The 26428-nt window shown below is 36.6% G+C and overlaps 1 protein-coding gene across 4 annotated transcripts in view; it reads right to left on the bottom strand.

Annotated features, from left to right (window-relative positions):
• Positions 1–26428, bottom strand: part of ranbp3b (RAN binding protein 3b) — a 44369-nt gene that overhangs the window by 13679 nt on the left and 4262 nt on the right. For 3 of the 4 annotated variants that reach the window (XM_051700622.1, XM_051700620.1, XM_051700619.1), the window contains exons 2-7: positions 10502–10557; positions 9335–9371; positions 5711–5797; positions 5493–5564; positions 1735–1800; positions 446–559 (exon numbers count right to left, since the gene is read on the bottom strand). In XM_051700622.1, the coding sequence (XP_051556582.1) occupies positions 446–559; positions 1735–1800; positions 5493–5564; positions 5711–5797; positions 9335–9371; positions 10502–10557 (432 nt within the window). The remainder of the gene's footprint in view (positions 1–445; positions 560–1734; positions 1801–5492; positions 5565–5710; positions 5798–9334; positions 9372–10501; positions 10558–26428) is intronic. The other variant, XM_051700621.1, reaches the window with a different exon arrangement.

Below are 26428 nucleotides of genomic sequence, written 5' to 3' on the forward strand. Positions count from 1 at the left end.
AATCACAAGAGCTTCACAGATCTTCTTTAGTGTGTCTGATATCAACACATGACAAGCATGAACACCTGAAGCTCCTTTAATACGGATAATCCACTAAAATAACAGATAATTCTGCTTGACATGTTGCGTTTGTGCTTTCAATCGCATCTGGGAGAAACAGCGCACCATTTTTTTTTTTCACGCTTTCTTTGCCTTTTCTGACATTGTTGCGCTTTATTATCATGCAGTAACACAATGACCTAGTGATTGATGTATGTCGTCATGAAACAGAGACCCTCCCCTCCAAATCTGAACACAAGTGGTAACAGGAGGTGCATTTAAGTGACCAGGTGTAAACAGCGATGTGTCACCTGACCACATGTGATCAGATCACCCGAGACACATTGTAATACCAGGTGGAAATGGGGGCAAATTTACAGTGTGGGTTCTGGGTGTAAATACGTACTGGTCTTGACTAGTTCTGTGAGGGATTTGGCTGGAGGCGCCTGCAGAACAGCCGGTCTGAGAACACTGCGCTGCTGTTCTCTGGGCTTCTGACTGGGAACGCCTGAAAAACAACCTACTAACGGATTGAATCAGAAACCAAACACTGCAGAACAACAAACACGCACCAATGTTTGAACTAGAGCTGCAACAATTAATCGTTAATGAAAATAATCGACAACAAATTTCATATCGATTAGTTGGATGTGTGCACCGTGCAGGGAGAAGCTTGTCAGTGATGTCACTTTATAGTAGAGAAAAATGTATTTGCGCATATTTCCACTTCGCGAAACCGCAAGCGAGTCTAACTAAATTTTAACATTTTGATTTTAAAACATTTTTGTACACAATGAATACATTAATACAATGAACATATATTTTTAATAAGACACAGGAAATAACGATCCCCCCCCCTAATCCGATTAATCGAAGAAATAATCGAACTATAAACCGATTATTAAAATGATCGTTAGTTGCAGCTCTAGACTCTAGATCAGAGCCGTCTCTGGCATTCTCATGAGTTATTTCCTGTCTTGGAAAATGTTGTCAAAGACTTTTACTTCAGTTCTCAGTAACGCTGCACAATTAAATCAAATTACATCATAACCTTAATGTGGCATTAAGCCATTATTTATTTGGATACAAAAAGTATTTTTTCAATTATGCAGTAAAAAGTCTTAAAACAATTTATACAAAACAGGCTCCAGCCCCTGTGCTTTTGTTTTAAATATTCAGAAGAAGTCATTTGAGTTACAAATTCTGTGTTGTGGTTTAAATGATCCAGATTTTACATGTAAATGTCAGGGGAACTCTAGCACTGCAGTACCACGTGAGCATTTTGCAAATTATCCAACATTTTCATAGCAAGGACATCAGTTTCGACACGTGTCACAATACTTTGTCAAACTTCTTTCTGTAAAAGTGTGCTTGTGCCATCTTTCTTTAAAATAAATGCTACTTGCTTTGATATTTTGTTATCTTATGCAAATGGCACTCAGACATTTTTAAGAGCTGCTTAAATGTATAACAACATTTTGTGGCCACTGTATATCTTGTAATCTTTAATCTATTTAAAGAGCTTTCAAATGCAAAAAATGACATTTTAAAGAGAAACTGAAAGAGGAATGAAAACTTTATTCTGTTTCTTAAAGTTTAAGGTCATACTTTAGAACTTCTCAAAATATAGTGATCCACTTAAGGGCATAGGGTCATCACGTATTGCATATGCGTACAGGAATGAGTTGATCTTACCTGCGCTGGGGGCCTGACCATGAATCAGAGTTGGAGGTTTCAACCTAAACCCAACAGGCTTCTCCTCTGAAATATAAACATTAAAGATACTAAACCAAACATCTCTTACGCAACACTAGATCAAATATCCCGCATAAAACAAACACACAAAGTACATTCGCATTTGAACACAACATTGACTTGGAAAGAGATCGGTGATATCCCTTACCGAAAAAGACACAGCGAGAGCGTTCAGAATGGCAAACTACTTATACTAGCTCTATGAACAGAATGCAAATTTTCTGTATGGAGTACCAAGAGTCACTACACTGACCAAAATGTGCAGTATACAACCAGAGCACCACACCCTGGTTTTAAATAACTGTATACTGTCTGGCTATTTAAAAGAGAAGTGTCTTATAAGTCTATTAGCACAGCGAGAATCAGCAGATAAGAGAGACAGAAACAGCAAGGAGGAAATCTAGCTCCAACTTACCGAATCAAACGAGAATATTCTGCTTAAAAGGCATTATAAAAAAACACTGTGATAAAATTGCAGTGTTATTTATTTTTGCAATGCATTCCATTCATGGCTGTGGAAATTCTGATTTCATAACGAGACAAACTGTAAAGGGGTCGCACACAGGACGGGTCTGGCGGACGACACACAGCATCCTAAAATTTGAAACCATTGAGGGTTTATGAATGTACGCACACCCAGCTACGACTGTTTTGGACTGCCACCTTCTTTTGCCCAACCAACATGCCTTGTCCTATCTGCGACGCTCTGGTCTGGTATGCGACTGGCTTAAGATAGTCAGACATGATGGAAACTGTGGATGGTCAACTATCTCTGTACATTTTACGTTTTAAATAACATCAGATTCTAACCAGAAGCAACGTGATAAAGCGTCCAGTAAGAATGGGCTAAATAATAAAAAGTCAAAAATGATCAAAATATACACTTTTTTTTTTTTTTATGGAAACGTTGAAAAGGGAAAGAAATAAAAAAAAATACTCAAAATGTCCAAAGGTAGGCCAATCACACATTTGATGAATTTTTAATTTGTATTTCTCATTTGAACATTAATGACAACTATTTATTACAAAATATAGATTGTCCACGATTATTTTTTGTTTTTTGTTTTTACACCTTTTGTCTTCAGTAGCTAATGTAAAATGGTCCTGGGTTTTGACAAATATATTTTTTAAAAGTACAAAATTTACAGGGTTAGCCCCACCCACAGTGAAATCTGATTGGTCCAAAAAATCTTCCAAAAGTTGCATATTAAACATCAAATATGTACTGGGTGGCTGAGATATTCTGTGAAATTCAGGTTTAACTACACTGGAAACTAGTGTTGTCACGGTACCAAAATTTCAGTAGTCGGTACCAATACCAGTAAAATTTCACGGTTCTCGATACTGCAGCAAAAATATGCTAATATTATAATGTGCTATTGAACACACCAGTTTAGTTATTTTTAATTATTTAATAATTATAGTTTAATAATTATTATTTTCCAGAACTTTCCAGAACATTTTTTAAGTTTAATTTAATTTCATCATCAAAATGGTGTCTAATCAACACATTCTTAAAACTTTTAAAAGTGAAAATAGAACTTTTACATTTACATTTATTCATTTGGCTGACGCTTTTATCCAAAGCGACTTACAAAAGAGGAAAACATAAGCGAATCATCTTAAGGAGACAGTGGTATGAAAAGTGCCGTATTACAAAGTTTCACTAGCATCAGAATAGTATTCAAAACAGAATAAAGTGCAACAAGGACATTTTTTTGTGTGTGTGTGACTGGTTAAGTGCTCATGGAAAAGATGTGTTTTTAGCCGTTTTTTGAAGACAGAAAGTGAGTCAGCTTCACGGATGGAGTTGGGAAAGTCATTCCACCCATGTGGTATGATGAAGCCGAAAGTCCGGGAAAGTGTTTTGGTGCCTCTTTGTGTTGGTACAGCAAGGCAACGTTCCTTAGCCGACCGCAGGCTTCTAGTGGGCGTGTAGCTCTGCATAAATGATTTTAGGTATGCTGGAGCAGACCCAGTGACTGTTCTGTATGCCAGCATCAGACCCTTGAATTTGATATGTGCATCAACCGGCAGCCAGTGGAGAGAGACCAGGAGTGGTGTAACATGCGCTCTCTTTGGTTCATTAAAGACCAGATGTGCTGCTGCATTCTGGATCATTTGCAGGGGTTTAATTGCACATGCAGGGAGGCCTGCAATGAGAGCGTTACAGTAGTCCAGTCTAGTTATGACAAGTGACTGGACAAGAAGTTGTGTGACATGTTCAGAGAGGAAGGGTCTTATCTTCCTGATATTGTAGAGTGTAAATTAAATGTAGGACACAGTTTTGGAGTGTTTGTATTTTAGATTAATTTTTAAATGTCATGTTTTAAATTGTATTACTGTGAATCACTTTGGTCAACTCTATTGTTTTAAATGCAATATAAATAAAGCTGAGCTGAGATTAAAGCGCAAACGCTGTGATTTAATTATATAAATATATAGTTTACATGTGCTGCGTGGTTCACAGTAGATTAGTGCTCTGCTCTGTCATCTCATACAACGTGAATGATTCTCAATGTCTGTGGAGTTTCTAGTGGATGAGTGGTCGGATTTAAAGTACGCAGCTCTTCCACACTACGATTGCAGCCTTCAGCGGTTTAATAAATCACACTAGGACATGTCACAATTTTTATTTGATTGTCAATTTCAGTGTACAAGGAGTAACCGAGCATGCATTCAAAATAAGCATGTGAGCATTTTAAAGTAGCCGTGTGTCAGTCAGCTGGTACTGGATAGATTCGGTGCTCGGTACTACCACTACTGCAGAAACACTGGTATCGTTACAACTTTTTTATTTTATCATCAACTTGGTACCGAAGTACCGGCACTTTTGACAACACTACTGGAAACTAACAACTGGCATTTTCTAGTAATTTTGTAGTCGAGTACTCCAAAATGTCAGTTAAAAAGTATGGCACGCACATTAAATTTATATTTTGTTTTTATTTACAAATAATTATCAAAATAAGCTAACTTCAACAAACTTTGCTTTTGTTTTGGGGGAAAAATGAAATTAACAATATGCATTAATAATAATAATATATATATTTTTAAATAACAGTAAAACATTTGCACTCACCATATTATAATTCAGAAAAACGAGGGGAATGTTGGCTTTTTGTAAAATGCACTCTGCCCGTGTTCAAATATTTAATGCACATAACGGTCTGATAAGCTTCCGAGTTTCTTGTACCGCTTCACATTTCCTATTCACCATAAAAACAGATCCTCATCAGTTGGTTGGCACGACTCCAACAAGATCTGACTACCAATAGAGTAGAATTTAATACGAATCTATATATTACAAGTATTGCCACACATTGCTTTGCTTGAAACCACACAAAGATGCCATCATGTCTCCTCCTCTCATCCAACACCTGGATGACACACATCCACAGTGCCCCTCAGTGGACTCAACTGTAACTGCGAGATTTGTTGAGAGATCCAGAGGGAAACTACTGAATAACTCAGAGTTGCCCAAGGTAGGCAAATGCACAAAGGAAAATCAATTTGCGATATTCAAGTAGTGTTCTTAATAGTTGAATAGCTGTTGCAGAACAATTTCCCAATTAGCAGATTACTCGTGCAAATCCCAACTTGACACTTGTAGTGCCACGACTGGTTAGGACAAAGTTTTCAGGTTCAAATCTGAAAACAGTACAGCTGCTTGATAAAGAACGATGGCTGGTTCTTACCTGGCTCAGAATCTGAATTACCAGTTGGAGACTGGCATAAACTTGAGGGCATGAAGATATTATTCTTGGGAACTGCAGCAGAAGAGAAAAAGAGAGATCGGATTAAATTAGCAGTTTGATGAAAAAACAAAGTGAAAACAGCCAAACACTCGGCATCCACAACGTTCAATGCAAACAGCGCTTTTCCACATCAGTGACATGGATTACAGTAAATTCACCTGAATGTGACGGGGGAAACTGGGTCAAAGATGAGGTCCTCTCTCTCTTTACCGGGGGACAGTACTCGCCATCATCCCGATCAGAATCTGGAGAGGAGAGGAAACAATCACATAGAGAGACCAATCAGAAACTAAAAGTTATGAAAGATAGCCATGTCCATCAGTTAAGTTGTTATCGTTGGCGACTTTGCTAAAACTTCATTTGCATCTTCTCGGTATTAATGTAATTACGAGCTGACAAATCCAAGATTCTACTCTGAGCTATACACGTCCACAGACTTCGAAAAATGTTTCTATGGCAATGCTCATAACGCCAAAATAGACCCAAGTGCAGCTTTAGTTGGTGAATACTTCATTACTACATTAATTCACCTTTATATATTCTTGCTAAATGATTGCAAGGAAGCACATCAAGTAACTGGTTATAATAAAATGGCATCAAAAATATGTACAGAAGTAGCAACATAGATACCTTTAACCATGGCTCGAACATTAAGCTTTTCTGGGTAATCGTTTTTCAGAAAACTGATTATAACTGAATAAAACTGATGGTTTATTAGTCTGAAAGCTTAAATGACTTGTCCCAAAAGATTTTAAAAATGGAACGAGGTATCAAGAATATTAAGTCAAATGTCAAAAACTGTCTGCACTACACTACTGATTATAATATGCCATTTTTACAATTGAGCCCTAAAACAAAGAACCAAAAAGTTAACAGATTGAAAAATAATTCCATATGAATATTATTGTGATCTTTTCAAGCCATTTTGGTTGTTTTAAAGAGCACTTATTATGGTTTTTCAAATATTACCTTTCATGTAGTGTGTTATATAGCTGTTTGTGAATGTAAAAAAGTCTGCAAAGTTTCAAAAATCAAAGTGCACGACAAATGGAGTTATTGACTCCCAAAAGAAAGAACTGAGTCTGAACACCTGAAACGAGTCGTTAGTAATTCCAGACTGACTTCCTGTACTAACCTATGTAATTTGGTAACAAAAACCCGCCTCTGGTCTTCATTGGCTGCTCGCGAACAGCTTTGGCCCGCCCTCAAACACTACACTAAGCGGTAGACCAATCATAACAGACTGGGACATCTGACCAATCAGAGCAGAGTAGGCTCTCTGAAAGGAGGAGTTTAGAATGAATCCTTTAGAACGGATCATTGAACGAGTCGTTTTTGACACTGGGAAAAAAAGGAAATACTGCAATTTAAATTATGAGCAAATTAAAGTGTCTTTTGACCTTGGATGCATGCAAATCTAGTGTATGAGACCTTTAAAACAAAATTAAGCATGTTTAAAAACCATAATAGGTGCTCTTTAATGTGACATCACAACAGACAATTGGAAGAATTCAGAGCTTTCATAAAATTCAGATTTTCCAACTTGTAATTACAAGTTTGACAAAGATGCAGAATACATATTAGGGACATCCCGATACCATTTATTGAGATGAGTACCGATACTTCCTTTTCGTTACTCGTCGATACCTGTATTTTTGCTTTATTTTTTCTAAATTCCATATTAACAGTTTAATTCAATTATCATTAAAATGGTGTCTAAATAAATGAATTCATTAAAAATGTAATTAAATTAAAATAGAACAATTAATTTTTTTAACATAATATTGTATTATTTTTGTCAAATAAAGTGCTGCACAACAGAGCATCACAAATGTGAGAAATTGCTTATATAATACAATTACTACTGTATTACTATTACACTATATATATTATATAAATTTCTTAGTACTAGTAGTAGTACAGTGAATATTACATAACTACACAGTAGTGATATATTTGTCATACTTTTTTCCAATATTAATTGAGCTTTTATTTTGGCGCTAGCTTTTATTTTGAAGTCCTTTCCGTTTCAGTGTGTTTAGGAAGGTAGCTTCTCACTTCCTGAAAAGCAGGTCGCTACGTGACCCAATCCTAGTGTGATTACCAAGGCCTTGTCTACACTAATACGTTTTCGTTTGAAAACGCATCTTTTTCTCTCCGTTTTGGCCTTCCGTCCACACTGAGATGGCGTTTTGTCCGCGAAAACAGAGCTTTTTGAAAACGCACTCCAAAGTGGATAAATTTGAAAATGCCATTTTCGCGTTGTAGTGTGGACTGTGAAAACGGATGCTTTCGAAAACGATGACGCATTTTTAGTCATGTGACGCAGTCATGTGACCCGTTCAGTCCAAAACAAGATGGTGGATGACGTTGTATCGCAGCTGTTTTGGCTACTCTCCAGTTTGAATGCATTGTAAAAGATTAATGTCAGTTTGTACATATTTCAGCTTACCTTCAAAGGAGACGGGATGTTTACTCACAGTTGTTGTTCAGCGGCGGAACGCGAGGACAGTTGCGTTTCAGACCGTACATTGCAGCGACGTTTCGAAGAGGCGGAAAGTAAATAAACGCCTGACGGAAATGACGCATGTCGAAGCATTATACGTTTTACTCATGCGCAGTACAGGGACGTAAGCGTTTGCAGATGTTTCAGTGTGGATGAGCAACTTTTGTAAAACGCTAGTGTGGACGGAGAGCGCTTTGAAACGAAAACGCCGTTTTCAAATGTATCCGGATTAATGTAGACGTAGCCTAAATCGCAAAAGGCTGCTATTTAATGAAATCAACATGTAGTCTATGTATCCCACACTACAATGTGAATTAGTGCTAAGCTTGCGATCATCTGATGCAAACAAGTGCACGATGCTCATGATGGTGTTTTCCGTATATGAATAAATGAGCTCTAATATGTATGAGCACTTTGTGCCTTTATGTCAGCACAACACCGGCTCCACACATTCACAAGCACTCACATTTGAAGCATGCAGTACATGCAAACTATATATTTATCGCAGCCTTTTCCATTTAATAATCACAATAGGACACGATGTGATTTTAATTTGTGCGCTATATTTTTAAAGAATGACATTCGTACATGAACTCTTAAAGTGACAGTAACTTTTTAAGCATTTCTTAAACATGAGATGGTTTCGGTTTTCCGTATCAGAGACAAGAACATGAACACGGTATCAGACCCGATTCCGATACCAGTATTGGGACAATCCTAATTCATACTTATGGTAATTCTGACACGAGTCTAAATGTAAAGTCTGCAAACTCACCGTCTCCATCCTCCGCACTCCAGGTATTCCGCATACTGGAATACCTGGAAAAATCGCCTTGTTTTAATGAAAAGTGCTTGGGATTAAAGCGGATTGTTTCCTCTGTGTAATGTGTGTCCATCAAATATGAGGCGACTCCACTTTCATTGAACAATGTGTCATTAATATTCTTTCTGTTCTTTACAGTCAGATAAAAAAGTAAAAAGAAATATTAATTTTAATCTCGCACAGTATGGATGCGGTAAAGAAACAGAGAGATTCTCGTTGATGTTCGCTGAATAGGAACACTGTGAGCCACTCGTTGAACTCTTAAAGTGACAGTAACTTTTTAAGCATTTCTTAAACATGAGATGGTTTCGATTTTTGGTATCAGAGTATTTTTACGAGCACAAGAACATGAACACGGTATCAGTCCCGATTCCGATACCAGTATTGGGACAATCCTAATTCATATTTATGGTAATTCTGACACAAGTCTAAATGTAAAGTCTGCAAACTCACCGTCTCCATCCTCCGCACTCGACCCATCTGCAGATCTCTGGAACAGAGGAAAAATAAAAAAACATTACAAGTCAAACAAAGCTGGACTACGTTACAGAGAAACAAAGTCTACTGGAAAACAACTATATTTGGAACCCCATTTTTAAATAATTTCTTAGCATGAACAAAAACATCCTGTTAGGATTCTATATTTAGTTAAATATGCTTATTTTGCTTCTGGAAAATCATGTTTTGAAAATGATTTGCATCAGTATTAGTCAGATGGCATATGAAACTTCTCTCACTACCAGCCAAACTAACCAGCTGTTTGTGAATTTTCTTTCCAAAGCAGAAATGTGGCAGGTGTTGGGTGATAAATTAATGTACCGCCTGAGCATTTATTGTAAAATGTCTATTTTGTTGTTGTAATAAAATACAAACCTGTGCACTTTCTAGATTAATTATTTCCCAGTATTTTTACTACCCAAATAATATTCTCAGGTTGTTATTATTAGAAGTAGCTGACATGTTCATCAACTTCTTCCTTCAATGACTCACAGGCCAGCTGTTATGGGTAATATAAGCAAAAAGTTTAGCTAGTCTTGCCAAACTGATTCCCGCTAAAAAATATAATATATTTGCTGATTTTACATTTGGTGGGGTGTAAGAAATTAAATACAATTTCAATGCTGCAAAAAATAATAAATTATAGATTTTAGGTCATGTTATATGTGAGAACTTTTGGATGTCAACAGTATCTAGTTTAGCCTAGGTTTCTAGTACAGATTATTATAGGAGATATGAAAATCACCCAAAAATCAAACTTCTGTCATCAGTTCCTCACCCTCATGTTTTTCCAAACCAATATGTCTTACTTTCTTCCATGGAATAGGCTACAAAAACAGAAAGAGAATGCTGCTTTTTTCCACACAATGAAATTGGATGGTTATTTATATACTCACGGGTCAGAAAGTACACAAAACACCATAAAAGTGTCACAAATACAATCCAAATAACTATATATGCACTACAATCGAAACAAGTGGGCTGGACATTCTGCCTAACATCTCCGTTAATGTTCCATGGGGAAAGAAAGTATTACACGTTTGGAATGACATGAAGGAGAGTAGCTTATATGATCTTTACTTTTGGGTAACTTATTCCTTTAAATAGTTGAAGACAACAAACCTTCTGTGCTTTGTCCTTTTGAAACACAAACACTGGAGGAGCTATGGCAGGCTTCTCTGCAAAAGGGAAAATGGAAAGAAAATAAGAAATCTGATTTACAATCCCTGTATACCTTACAAAAACCTGTATATTACACTGCATTTCAATGGAAAGTTATTTTTTAACATGAGAAAACCACTTAGCTGTCATTAGGGATGGGACGTTATATTGAATTTCTAAATATCGCGAACCAAAAAATGATGAACCGTATCGTGGCATAACTCGATATTTTGAAATTTGCAACATTGTTTTCTGTCCATGAGATCATAAATGAAATGAACAACCAAACATCATAAATCTCTCTCTCGCTTGATTTTACCCCCACTGCGGTTTTTTCTACACTGTTTAAAGGGTTCACACAAGGTCCTTAAAGTGCTTTTAGAAATGTAAATGCTGGAATACCTGGAAAATCGCCTTGTTTTAATGAAAAGTGCTTGGGATTAAAGTGGATCGTTTCCTCCGTGTAATGTGTGTCCATCAAAGATGAGGCGACTCCACTTTCATTGAATAATGTGTCTTAATATTCTTTCTGTTCTTTACAGTCAGATAAAAAAGTTAAAAGAAATACACATTTTAATCTCACACTGTATGGATGCGGTTAAGAAACCGAGAGATTCTCGTTGATGTTCGCCGAATAGGAACACTGTGAGCCGCTCGTTGAACTCTTAAAGATTTTTAGCATTTCTTATACTATACATTAATGTAAACTCAATGTTATTACTTGTAAATTATACACATTATTTTAAACAGTGATAGCTCATATCATTATTATATGTAAAATTTTATGATATAAATGTTAATTCATAAAATGTAGAATTTTTTTATTTTTTCAAAGTTACATTTTGATTATAAAAATGATGACAAACACATTATTAAAATATAAATATTCACTTTCACATACTTTTTTCAGGACAGGTTTTGAATGTAGCCCACTGTTTGTGAAAGCTTATTTGTTTGTGATATTTTCTTATAGAGAAAATCTTATTTAAACTTTGATTATTTATATTGTGTATTAAAGAACTTTATTTTGATGAGAAATTGTAATGTGCATTTTGCGCAAACATTTTTTAGAAAATAAACAATTTTCTGTAATATTTTGTCATTTACGGTTTTATTATATAAAATCAATTTTATATCGAATCTTGAACCTCATATCGTATATCGAATCATGAAATAACCATATCGTCCCATCCCTAGCTGTCAAATATATTAATGTTAACGGTTCAGATCTAAGTTTTCATTTATCACAAACTTCCAAAGTAAAACAAATTAATGATTTATAATACAGTGTTTCCCCTATATGCATTCAACTGTGGTGTACCGACGTTGCTAATTTATGAGTGCTGCTCTTTAATATTCTTGACCGGGGCGGACTGGCCATAGGGAGAACCAGGACTTTTCCTGGTGGGCCGGCCACGGAATGGGGGATTCACCCCGCAATATCATCCGACAGGCATACGCCCTCTCCGCGAGATCAAGCAAGGCTGAAGCGCCGTTACTCAACCTCATGACACCACGGTTACCGTGTACACTCTCCGAACAGAAATATGACAAATTCTTCAATTAATTTGTAAAAATGTAAACTGCACTGGGTAGGGGAGGAGAGTATTGCCATATGATAATTATTTTATGTTGCCAAATAAAGAAAAGCCTCCATCGCCATCATTAACAGCAGGGGTGCTCACACTTCTATGGAATTAAATCTATTTTTTCATCATGTTATTGCAGCAAGATCTACCATGTACAATAAATTATCACAATACCAAAATTTCAGTAGTCGGTAGTGAAATTTGACAATTCTCAGTACCAGCTTCAAAACCACAACAAATAATAACACTAACTAATATGTTAATTATGGAAAAATGGTTTCAAGTTCTTAATTATTCAAGACTAGTAAACAGGCAGTAATTAAATAACAATAAAAAAAAACAGCAATTAATAGAAATAGATTAAAAATAATAGAACAAAAAATACAAATTAAGAAAATTCAGTGATCTTTTAACAGTTTTAGAAGTGTTTAACAGCAGTATCAAGCATTCAAGTAAACATTCAGAATGAAATGCAACAAAACTACTAATGGTCTTCACTGTATGATTATAATACATTTTATTATGTATACCCAATTTCGCACTCTAAGTCCTCGTGGTGGCGTAGTGACTTGCCTCAATCCGGGTGGCGGAGGTCGAATCTCAGCTGCCTCTGCGTCCGAGATCGTCAATCCACGCATTTTATCACGTGGCTTGTCAAACGCATTACCGCGGAGATATAGCACGTGTGGAGGCTTCACGCCATCCACGCCCAACTCACTACGTGCCCCACCGAGAGCGAACCACATTATAGCGATCACGAGGAGGTTACCCCATGTGACTCTACCCTCCCTAGCAACCGGGCCAATTTGGTTGCTTAGGAGACCTGGCTGGAGTCACTCAGCATGCATTAATACTTTTTAAAGCTACTAAAGTTATTTAGTCAAGAGCAGTGAGTGGTTTTCTCGTTTTCTTGTTCTGGTTGTTTGATTATTAAAATGTTACACTAGACAGCAGCAGGTCTATTAGCTTACACTTATACTTACATGTCCGACATTTTAATACAAATCCGCTTTTTTCTCAGCTGTTTACATTCACTTTAGATATCACTCTCTGTGTTTACATGAATACCTCACCAAGCCGTTCAGGTGCGCATTAGCGCTAGCATTTTCGGAACACGCCCATGTACAGCACACACACATACGCCGCCTGTCAATCAAACAGGGTGCAGCTTATGTGCTCTGGATTACTTTCAACGGCAGAATAAGAATATGAACTCTCTAATAAGTGACACAGGCCTAGGCTATCACAAATATAGCCAGTTATTTTTTCGTTATTGACGTTTTTAATCAGTCTGCTTGTACGGTTGGGCAAGCTAAATTCTCTTTCACTTGCCCCTTCAAAAATGCACTTGTCCTGGACAACCTTTAATGTCGAACCCTGATTAAATATTGTATTCAACATTATCCGACAACAACTTTTCTTCTGCACTATTGCTCCTAAATTAAATGTTCGTTTTTTTTTTTAAAGCAGTTTTAGATATTATTTTGGAAAACGTATTTTGTTCCAGTGTAGAACGGGCTACACTCTCTCACCTTTATGTTCACTTCGATCCATCTTTAACTCACAAGAAACAAACTTTTTCTTCTTAATAGAGCTGCTTATCGCCGATATTCTTCATGAAAGATAAACACAGTGAACGTGACACATTTATTATGATTCACTACATCACGAGACATAATGTTATAATCTAACTGCAGCAAACGCGCACAAGTGACGAGCGTCCCAGCCCCAGAGTGTTCATCGGCCCGGAGAAGATTCAATCTCTTCCCCGGTCACTTCACGCAACTCAAAGACGCGGCGCTGACCGCACAGAGAAATGCCAGTTTCAGAGTTTATTTTCATAACCCGCTTCCTTATTATTTGAACTTTAATAAAGGATGCTTTAAAGATAACGGCGGGGTGTTTCATTGCAAAACAGAATGAGGCACAATAATCGTTTTATCTCGATTATCTTGTTTTCATGATCGTTGGAAGCCAAAATCGTAATTGAAAATAAAATTCGATTAACCGCCCAGCCCTACCGTTTTGCATAGACCATTTTCGTAAGTACCAGAAAGAGCGGGGAGCGCCCACAACGTGTTATGTGGGCAAGTTCAAAGTAATGAGTCTCTTTTAATAACAATATAAGACAACGTCTCCTCACGCAGAAGCACCCGCAGCTCGAGACAAAGCCGCGAAAATTGAGAACAAGACAAAAAGCAGTTCATAAGTCAGGAAAATAGTGAAGAATTTATGAAACAGTAAAGATAAGCAAAAATATGTATTGAGTATTGACTATCAAAGTGGGATAAGCAAGTTGCTTACAAACAATTGCTCTGTTCTGTTGTGTGTCATAGTTAATTTTCATAGTTCAACCCTAAATAAATAGAAAGACATCTGTATGATGATTAGGGCTGGGTATTGATACAGATTTTTCAATTCTGATTCACAAGCTCTCAATTCGATATCGATTCATATGGTTATATTTCTGTTATAATGTCCCTTTTACTAACAAATGAAAGAAATTCTCTCCCAACTAATACTGTTAATTATACAGGGACCTTCTAACTATTAATTTAACTAATTATATTTTATCAGGTTTTCCTCATTTTGGTCACATTTTAGGTTTTAAAAACAAACAAATCCATGTATTCAGTCAATAAATATGATAATATATTGCATATATTGTTTTTTGTTACATGTTTATTGTTTAATAACATAATTTGTACTATTAACAGGTATTTACATTGATTTGTAGAACACGTGTTAAAAACCGATATGGTCTCTTCAAGACGGCATTTCTGTAAATGAGCGCATGATAATGAGAGACTCGATATCATGCGATTTATCATATCTGTCCTACACATGATTAGAATTACATGTTTCTTTCTTTGTTGTTTTTGATCAACAATTGACTATAGAGAACAGGAAGGGTATTAAGAGAGACAAATGACAAATTGGTTGCGTGGATCTCGTTTTTGGACACGCATTACACGGAACAACTTTTACTCTCAACACGCAGTGAAAAGATCTCACTGCTGAATACACTATACCACAGAATTACTGGCGAGTGAAATCTAAACATCTACCAGCCTGTTGCCAAATATATACATTATTAGTCGCATAGCGCGGAATTTGGTTACAAATGCGAGCAATTTCCTCTCCTTGTAGTGGAGGGTTACACATAGAGTAAAAGATCGATCCGTGTCTTTTAAGAATCAATATCGAACCGCCCAAATAAAAAAAATAAAAAAATTTTTTTTTTTAATAAAAATCTATTTAGTTTTTTTGCCCAGCCCTACAAATTACTTTTCTGTTATTTCTTTAAATGTGCTGTAAGCAAAAAAAATGTTCATGGAAAGTAAGCAAAAAAATTGCCTACTCCCTTAAAGATATTACTGAAATAAGTGTCCTGAGATATCTGTGACCGATGTAGACTTTGTAAACAGCAAACAAAGGAGGATGGGGTTTTGGAATGAGAGGGCGTGACTAATTCAACGGCTCAGTCACGTGAAAGCTTCAGAACGCTAAAAATCGCTAACAGCACCTTTAATTAACCTCTCGGTTAATTTTTAACCAACAGTATTAGTACAGTGGCTTTAAAAAGTTTACACACCCCTGTTAAAATTGCAGGTTTTTGAGATGTAAAAGATGAATCCAAGATAAATCATGTCAAATCTTATTTCACCTTCAATGTGATGATGCAATCAACCAAATTGAAGAACAAATGGAAACTTTTTAGGAAAATAAAATAAATAGAAGACTTAAAATAACCTGGTTGCATTAGTGTGAACACCCCTCAACTAATACTTGGTTGAAGCATTTTTTTCTTTTAATACAGCAGCCAGACTTTTTGAATAAGAGTCTTACCAACTTAGCACATCTTGATTTGTCAATTTGCACTCACTTGCAAAAAAGCTCCAGATCGTTCAAATTGCCAGGGGATCTCCCGCGCACAGCCCTGTTCAAGTCATTCCACAAGTTTTCGACTGAGTTTAGGTCTGGGCTCTGACTAGGCAATTCCAAAACCTTGATCATCTTCTTCTGAAGCCATTCTTTTGTTGACTTAAAATTGTGTTTGGGGTCATTATCGTGCTGAAAGATTAAATTCCTTTTCATCTTTTTAATGGAGGCCTGCAGGTTGTGATAAAAATGGACTGGTATTTGGCACCATCCATGATTCGTTCTATCTTGACTAGTGCCCCAGTCCCAGCTGAAGAGAAGCAGCCCCATAGCATAATGCTTTCACCAGCATGCTTCACCATGGGTATGGTTTTTGTTGACGAGCTGTCTTTTTTTTTTTGGCGCAAAACATACCTCTTAAAATTATGGTCAAAAAGTTGTATATATGTTTCATCAGACCATAAAACATTTTGTTACATGGTTCTGGGTGATTGGATATATGTTTTGGCAAAATCTGCGAAAATGGCTTCCATGTTGCCACCCTGCCCCATAGCCCAGACAAATGAAGAATACGGGATATTGTTGTCACATGCAGCGCGTGACCAGCGCTTGCCAGATATTCTCGCAGTTCCTTTAATGTTGCTGTAAGGCTCTTGGCAGCCTCCCTGATAAGTTTTCTTGTTTTTTTCATACTTTTTTGGTGCCCTGTTCTTTGGAATGCCATTGTGGTGCCCCATTTTCTCCACTTGTTGATGATGGCCTTCACGGTGTTCCATGGCACATCTAATGTTTTAGAAATTATTCTGTACCCCTCTCCTGATTGGTACCTGCTCACAACGAGTCCCTGCAAATCCATCCTTTGTAAGCTCTTTGGGGACCATTTCTTTAGCAGTAAGATGCCAAGAAAATCCTACAGAAACAGCTGATTTTTATTCAGGGTTAATCAGCATCACTTAATTGATGACCGGAGTATTATAGTTACTTTTGAATAAGAGTTTGAATGCAATTGGTTAATTCCAAACAGAGTCACATGCCCCATTATAAAATGGTGTGCACACTTATGCAACTAGGGCAGCATTTCTCAAAAGGATTGTAAGCCTAAGTAGATTGTTGAAACCATTGGCGCCAATGGTCACTGCGATCAACTTAAGCTTGCGATGCTTTTGAGAAACAGCCCAGGTAATTTTTCTTTTTTATTAAAAGTTTCTATTTGTTTGTTCCTTGAATTATGTTGGTTTTAATATCACAATATAGGTAGAAAAAGATCTCACATTATTTATCTTGGATTCATCTTTTACATCTCAAAAACCTGCAATTTTAACAGGGGTGTGTAGACTTTTTATAGCCACTGTAGAACAAATTGTTAATGCTGTTTAATCGGTTAACCATCTATATCCCTAGATATGACTAACAGCTTTCATGGTAAATTATGCTCTTTTACTAATGCCTTAGTTTGATTTCACAAATGCTTTGACAATCCCTCAAACACGCAAGTCTAATTACAATCTAAAGTCAATGTAAAAAAACATCTAAAATGCATAAACACCAACAGGATCAATGTGAAAACAGAAGTTAGAGGCCATCTATTAACCTAAGTTGACATGACCAAACCTGTTCATTTTCCTGATCAACTGAGGTTAGCAACAAGACTCTGAAAAGCATCTTCCTTCCCTAAACTGTGTTGTCAAAGACAATTCTCAGTAGAAGTTCTTACTTCAAGCACTTGAAGTGACCAAGCCAACCAGTAAAAACCCTACACACCCCTGGCACATTGGAGATGTTTAAAATTAACGTCATGTTGCGTAAATAAACAAAGACACATGATCTGGCAATGTCTGATATTTTTAGCTGAATTAATCCTTACAGCGACAAAAGCACTGAGTAATAAAACATATTTCATAACTCCAATCCAAGAGTATAAGACCTGTCAGATTGAATCCGCGATGACGTGAGCTGTGAAGTCAAGTGGGATTAAAGGGATAGTTCACACAAAAATTTTAATTCTGTCATCATTTAATTATCCTTATGTTGCTTTCTTTATTCCATAAATACAAAATAATAAGTTTAGGCTAACAGAATGTCCGAGCAGCATTCATCCATACAATGAAAGTGGAAGAGGTTCAGGGGCTGTCAAGCTCCAAACAAGTGCTATAAAGCATAATAAACAGCAGTCCATACAAAAATAAGCAAAAAAACTGCAGTTACAGTAAGGCTCTTACAATAGAAGTGAATGGGGCCAGTCATTAAAAGTTAAAATACACATTGTTTTAAATGTATAGCCACAATACATAAGCACTGTGTGTTAACATGATTTTAGGGTGAATAAAAAGGCATTAGGGCGTTACGTCACCATGATAACGAAGTTGTAATATTAAATACTCTATAAAGAAGGGGTTAGTAGGCCAGTTTTATCACACTAAATTCACGTTAACACGAGTCATGTTTTAGATCTTGTGGCTATACTTTTTAAACAGTGCTTACTTTAATGTTTAGATACTGGCCCCATTCACTTCCATTGTAAGTGCCTCACTGTAACCTCAAATGTTTGCTTTTTTTGTTTGTTTTAAATGAACAAGGGACGAGTTGCAATAACATTTTCTATTAATCACCATTATGCTGTTGATTGAGCTTACCTTGCATTGAATCAGGAGCATTTCTTTAAATGAATATTCCAGATTCAATACAAGTTAGCTCAATCGACAGCAACTGTGGCATAATGTCGATTATAGTGATCGACCGATATGGGTTTTTTTTAATGGCCAATGCCGATATCCAGAGAGCAGGGTGGCTGATAGGCCGATACAATGTCAATATATACCACAATTTAATATAGTAAATAACATAAACTAGCAGTTTCTTCTGATTTCTTTTTAGTCATCAAATGTTAGTAATTTATATGCACATGAAGAAATTGTTAATATATTAGGATGAAGGAAATAACAGTACACAAAGTAGTCCAGCAACCGTAGATGGCATGTCCACGTTAGCAATCGCATTTTCTCCAAAAATACAGAATCAAACCAACTGTACATACAGTGCATAGTGAATAAAACATTTACTTATAGCACACGTGAAGCACTTTTACCTTGAAGTTGCACCAGAGACTATTTAGCAGAGATGGGCCACTTCTATTAAAATGAATGGGAGAAATTAGAACACCCACTGGCATGACTGGAAATAGCCTCCCAAGAACGTTCCAAACATGGCTGATAGCGGACTGACTTGCAAGAAAGACTTTGGTTGCACTCACGCGCTCGTGCGGATCCAGCACGAGCAACAATCTCCTGACAGTTTAAATGGCCTGGATCGCCTGCTTGGATTGTGACCACTGACCATCATGATTTGTGAATCAGAGGAACTTCTGATCCTGATGTTTTGATTCTGGCTGATGGAATACGCGCTAATGAGGAAGATATTAGTTGAGTGCTTGACGTGAAGAAAACGCTGGATTTCCATAAGGTTTGTGAATGACATCTGTTTAAACTAGATATCTGCATATTTGCAAATGGTATATAATAGAAGTTTTATTGATATTTGCATTTTATCATTAGAAAGTTAAAAGTGACAGGGAACTGCTGATGAGAGGCTGATAGAATATGTGCTTTAGAGGTCAACGAGCGCTCCACAGGATGCTGAATCTGCTCAAGGTTTGTGAGGTTGGTTTATTACATCTGTTTAAATGAGATATGTGCATTTTTAAAGATGGTATATGATAGTTTTATTGATATTTGCCTTTTTATCATTAGACAAGACAGTTAAAAGTTTTAAGTTCAACTGTTGAGGAAAGAGAGGGAGAATGAAACAGGCGAGCACTTTAACATTATGAGCTCAAACGCGTCTGCCGCGGCTCTGATATGCAGACCATTTAAATGACACTGGGTTGCACACCAGTCTATTATTGTAGTAACATGATAGCATGTAACAACAAAACAAACAATGACTGGTCATTTACATGTCTCAGTCGCTTCACATGCAAGCAGGTGATTCTTGGCGCCCTCAAGAATCAAATCGGCCAAACTGGAAAATGTATCCAGTTACATTTAGATAATTAAAAAAGTCAGAATATCGGCCCATTTATTGACCTCTGCGATATATCGGTCAACCACTAGTTGATTACCACAAAAAATAATTCACTCATCCCTCCTTTTCTTTAAAAAAAACAAAACAAAAAAGCAAAAATCTGGGTTGCAATGAGGCACTTAAAATGGCCAATCTGTAAACGTTAAAATACTCACTTTTTCAAAAGTATAGACACAAGACGTGAACAATCAGGCTTGGGATCGATGCCTTTTCACGCATTAATAATTTTCTTGTTGATTACTGATATGTATCGAGATTTTTTTTTCAAATATAAATAGGGCTGCTCGTAGCACAATAGTCTTTGTCTCTTCAGACATATTTCTCAACACAACTTTAATAAGTGTGAGCGACAGGGTAAATTATAGGTGGTTGCACACCGGACGCATCTGGCAGACGACATGGTGCATTCTAAAATTCTAATTCAAAACAATACATTTTTTTTCTACAAAATGTACGCACACACCACAAACGCTCAACGTCAACATTCTGCAGCAACACGGAGCCCAACTCGCATAGTTTTCCATTCAATTCGACCCAAATCATTATCAAAGGACGAAGATTATTTACTCTACATATGTATAACTGGATGATATATTGTGAACATTAGAGCTGCACGATTCTCGATTGATTGAGAATTATGATTTTTTTTTTATTTTTTAAAGATCACGATTCTCTCAAATTCTGAAGAAAAATGCTTATTTCAGTGATTTACAAAACCTGTACATAAGGGTACTAAACATAGTAACATATAATTTACTAGAGGTTATGGCAAATATGTTCTCTGCTTCAATCTATGCAAAAATGCAATAACACTGTAAATCAAATATCTAAATTTAAAATGTCCTAAGTCCACAAGAGGGTGCAACGAATACATTATAAACCAAACAGCACCTTGTTATTATTTGAAAAAAATAAATAAATAAATAAATAAAAAATAAAAAAATACATTTAAAAACTGCATAAAACAAACTGTTTCTAACATGCTAAGTAAAAAGAAATGAGCAGAAAAAAACTTCATTAACAGTTCTATGTTAACTTCGTGTTGCGCTGGCAAGCAAATATGCAATAAATCTGTTATTTTACACAAGTTTTTTTTTTTATCAATACTATCAATTTATAATAAAACAATGAGGCCTTCAGTGTTTCTCTTGTAAAACTTGCTTCAAGCTTGTAAAGAATTAAATAGAGAACAGAGTAAACAGAGTAAACAGTGCTTAAGTTTTTCAGCAACAGTAGCAATTAAACATTAAAACAATTATAATATAAAACATTAAAAAAAAGTAACTTAATGCAAAATGAAACTACTTAAATATTTGACACTCTTTACTGTGTGTTTATTAGATTAACATTAATACTGATTTAATGCAGTAAGAATGCCTGAATGCAGAGTCTCGTGCAAGAGCGCTGCATTCATCACAAGACACGCACATATATTGAACTGAACAGAGATAATCGTGGCTGCACCCTGCAGTTTGTAAAGCACTATGCTGGACAAACGTCTTTGGCTGTTGCGTTTTAGTTATTCAGCGTCTTGCGCAGGAGCGCTGTGTTTTGTAGATGCCATATAAAGTTTATCACCATTTAAAAACACGTCTTGAAGTGAATTTCAAATTGAAATTTGATTGCCTAACAAAGGCATGCCACGTGACGGGAACGTTAATATACATTGCAGAATCATTGTCATTTAGAAATGAGATTGCGTGGGTGTCTGAATCGAGATCGCGATCGTTTTACGATTAATCATGCAGCTCTAGTGAACATTAGGGCTGAAACGATTAGTCGACGTTATCGATAACGTAGACAAAAAATTGTCAACAAAAATTTCCATTGTCGAATAGTCGTTTGATCTCATTTAACATAACATGAGATCACATTAAACTCTAATGATGACGCGCGAGAGCAGCACTGCAGATCACGCCTGACTGACGAGAGGAAGAATTACACCGATCATAGACGCATTCTAAACTTTCCAAACAGCTTCAGCTGATGTAGATCGCAAAGTATGAGGGAATTATAATGCAAAAATACAAAATAAGTAAATACAGAAGCACTCTCGTTGCGGAATAAGTGGAGCCGGAGCTGCTGCTCTGCTGAAGCAAAACTTGCGTGTCGAGCGTCTTTAAAGGAAAAATCCCGGCGTTACATCTTTAATACAGTTATATTTAATGCATTATAGCTTTATTAAAGTTCAAATAATAGGGAAGCAGATCATGGAAATAACTACAAACTCTGAAACTGGCATTTCTCTGTGTGGTCAGCGCCTCTTCTACGAGTAGATGTCCCGATCTAAGGGGGAAGAGATTGAAACTGCACCCGGCTGATGCACACTCTGTTGCGGGACGCTCGTTAATGCAGCTAGATTATAACGTGATGACTCGCGACTTTTCTTTATCATGAAGAAAATTGGCAATACGCAGCTTTATTAATAAGAGAGAGTTTGTTTTTTAGTGAGTTTAAGATGGATTGAAGTGAACAGAAAAGTGAGAGAGTCTTCGCCCCATTATACACGGCGACAAAATACGTTTTTGTTTTGGCTTGTTTTCCAATATAAATATCTAAAACTCCTTTAAAACAACGTACATTTACTTTAGCAGCTATGCTGCAGAAGAAAACATTGTTATCTGAGAATGTTGAATATTATATTAAAAATACGAATATTTTAAAATATCTAAAAATCCTTTACAAAAAGATGCATTCACCTGAGAAGCAGCATATAAGATATTTAGACTTGCTTTTAGAGAATAGATCTTGAAGTATATTTTGTCTTTACTGCACTCGCAGATGTATATCCAAGTGAAAAATTACACTTATATTTAATATACATTCTCTTAAAGCAAGTCTAAATATCTTATATGTTGCTTCTCAAGTAAATGTATCTTGTTTTAAGGATTTGTAGATCATTTTAAATGGAAAACAAAACAAAAACACTTGATAACAATAGGATTTTTTGCAGTTCATTTTCTTAATAAAAAGTATTTTTTTTCCCTTTAATTCAGTGAATGTCAATTAGACAAAAATGATTTTGTCCTCTTTATTGTTAGTAAGCACATTTAATACAACCTTTTAAGTCAGGGCAGAAGCTGAATAGTTGGTTAAGAGCTAATGATTAATCGTTGTAATAATCACCGAATACTCGAATAATCGTTCGATTAGTCGATAATCAAAAATAATCGTTAGTTGCAGCCCTAGTGGACATGCATCTTTCATATAGCCTACACAGTGTATTTCAGTTACAAGTATGTCATTTTGTGGTTAGACAGCTTGAATGAAAGACCAATTCAATGCTACATACAGGGAAATTGCATGAACATCGGCATTTCTAATCATTCAGTTTGTGCAGTTACACCAGTTTCATACACTAACCTGCAAACTCATCAACGTCACTCTGTTCATTCTTGAAGTACCAAAACTTTAGTATCTTTGGATTGCAATCTCCTGCACCACTTTAGCTCGTCCTGTGTGTGTGTGTGTGTGTAATCGTGACCACGACCGGCTTCAGTAAATGGTATATCGCCCTCTTGTGGTCTCCCAATGCCATTACACCAGACTGTTAAACAGAGGCCAACTGAGTGTATTGGAAAGCACACAAATTCAGCTTCTAATTTAAATATATCGATGCCTAATAAATATATCAATAATGTGCCAATCAATAATTAATATATCAATATTTTATGACATCCCTATAAACAATGTGTTAACATTATTCTAGTGTGATAAAATCACTTACTAACCATTTGTGTGTAAAATTATAGCCAATTTTACAACTTTGTTGCCATGACCCTAAAATTACTGTAAAAAGTACAATATTAACTACTTTAAAGCACAAATAATACATGAGTTTTAACAGAAGAATTCATGTAATGTACTTTTATAAAATTATAAGCTTCACAAAAAAAATCTCGCCGCGGTCACAATTCACTTTCATTGTACGAAAAAAAAAAGCTTAGATATTCCGCTATCCGCCTTTTTCCTGAACGAGGAAGCGTTCCACGATTCATAACAGAAGACTGTTTTTATTTTCCGGTCTCCAGTGTTTTCACTCGCATGGAAAATGTGATGTTTAGCATGTTAAATTTGTTAAAACTGCAAAAACAAACACAAAAAAACGTGCCTCCATAGTGCCGATACTTTACAGAGTTGTGATGACCATCTTTTGACAGTGCCTCACCCATGAAAGTTTAAGCGGGTAGATGACATGAAGTGATGGCCCAAGGTTAGTTACGTTGAGATCATAAACTACATCTTAACTGCACAAGTTGAGTCTGTATAAATTTTAACTCCAACTAATGCCTAGAATGGTTGTTTTTCAACTGGAATGCTCGTTTTGGTAGTTTTAAGGGTGTTTTCACACTTGGTTCATTTGAGGGGTGCGAGTACGGTTCGTGGGATTTTTGGCCTACATGTGAACACACTAAACGATCTCAAAACTCCTTTAAAGTGAACCGAGCTGAGCCCATCTCAGGAGGTAGTGAGTACAGTTCGTTTGCAGACTTTGGTTCGGTTTCACTAATAATGCGCATTGTGGACAAAACACTCAGAGCTCGCTTGATTTTCCAATTTGCGTAATGCCGAACATGTTTGGCCCTTACAGGTTCCCGTACGCAGGAAATGACAACGCGAGCCCAGGAGAGACGCGATGAGCCGCTCTGTTTCTATGGAGATGACAGCATGAAAAGCATAATGAAATGATTGTAAACTGCTCACGAAATGAACTCAAAGGTCTTTATTTAGTGTTCTGTGCAAATGAAGATTCGAGGGTTTAACCGGATGCCTTGAAAACCGCATTAAAGTTAAGAAATTACAACAGGAATATATTGAATGCTGAATTTTACCTTTAAATCCAGTATTTTTTATATAGAAATGCAATGCATTCAGTTCTGTTGCATTGCTTTTCTCTTTTAATGTATAAAACAATATGTAATAATACAAAATTACATAATATTTATGCCAAAGATCAATAAAAGTTGTTCTTATGCTGCTTATTCATTTTGAGAGCATTAAGCATGTTTATATTATCTTATAAGTTAATATGTAGAGCTATTTGTACTCTTAACATTAAATATAGCCCTAATATAATAAATACTATATATTTTTTTAAGTGGTCTCGGTCCCACAAATGACACAGATTGTGAGTACAGAAAGGACCGAGACCCCGAAACTGGTAAAGTGGACCAAAAAGATATCTGAGCCCACTTGCAAGGTGTCAGACCGCGTGAATGCAAAGACAACTAGGTCCTTTTCACTCGGTCCACTTAAAGGGGTCTGAGTTCGGTTCTTTTAGAGGACTCAAGTGTGAAAACACTGCTTCCTATGAAGACCGGACACAGGAAACAGTCCAGCGGCAATCAGAATCATCACGGCGCCACATAGTGTTTACTCAGGAAAACGGTGAATAAATAACTCCTTTTGTGTTCCAGGGAAGAAAGAAAGTAATGTGGGTTTTGTAATACATTAGGGTGAAGAAATGATGACAATTTTCAATTATGGGTGAACTACTCTTTAAAAAAACATGACAGTCTTCCATTTCGTTATTGCCTAAGTGAGTGCTGTACTAAGGATCTAAATTGCATTTCCACACCACAAGGTGTGCGAAACAACCATGCACACGTGCATCTGTAAACATCTGCCCTTCCCAAACAAATCACCATATTTCTCTCTCCATGCACATCACTGTAATTAGGTCAAGGGTTAGGGCATTCAGTGCACAACACACGATGGGTGATCTCACCACACAGGGCTGCTATCCTGGAGGACATTAGAGTCATAAAGGGGGGTAAATCATGTGTGCATGGGGTTGCATTTCAGCTCGGGGCACGAGGAGGGTGGGCGTGCCTGCATTAGCACAGACAGCGGGCCCTGGTGACGCCACAAGCCGCTTGAGCAGCACCGACAGGCGGCTGGCTGCGGGAAGCAGTACCGCCACCTGTTTCGGCCTCTCATTAATCGATGCACCTATCAAGACTAACGTCCATAAATGACAATGCATTCAGATTAAATCCAAACACATTGAGTTAATGGCCAAAAACACGACTTGAGCAACTCACCACCCCACCCACTCGACACTTGCTTTCGTTTTTGTATTTTAGTTATATTTATACGGAACCGTGCATGGAACAGTAACTATACATACGTACAAACACTATTAAATCATACATAAACTGCAGATATGAGCGATCCTGGCTGGCCAGCTAAAGATAAACGTCTAAGCTCATGAAAGCCTATTTACATGCACAAGCCGAGATTTAGAATAAAATAAAACGCACTATACAAGCACGACGCAGTCAAATAGTGTCAGCTTTAAAAGAGGATTTCATTGCATTGCTTACAACACTGTCTA

The sequence above is a fragment of the Myxocyprinus asiaticus genome, chromosome 6 (genome assembly GCF_019703515.2).
Source record: "Myxocyprinus asiaticus isolate MX2 ecotype Aquarium Trade chromosome 6, UBuf_Myxa_2, whole genome shotgun sequence".
Taxonomy (NCBI): Eukaryota; Metazoa; Chordata; class Actinopteri; order Cypriniformes; family Catostomidae; genus Myxocyprinus; species Myxocyprinus asiaticus.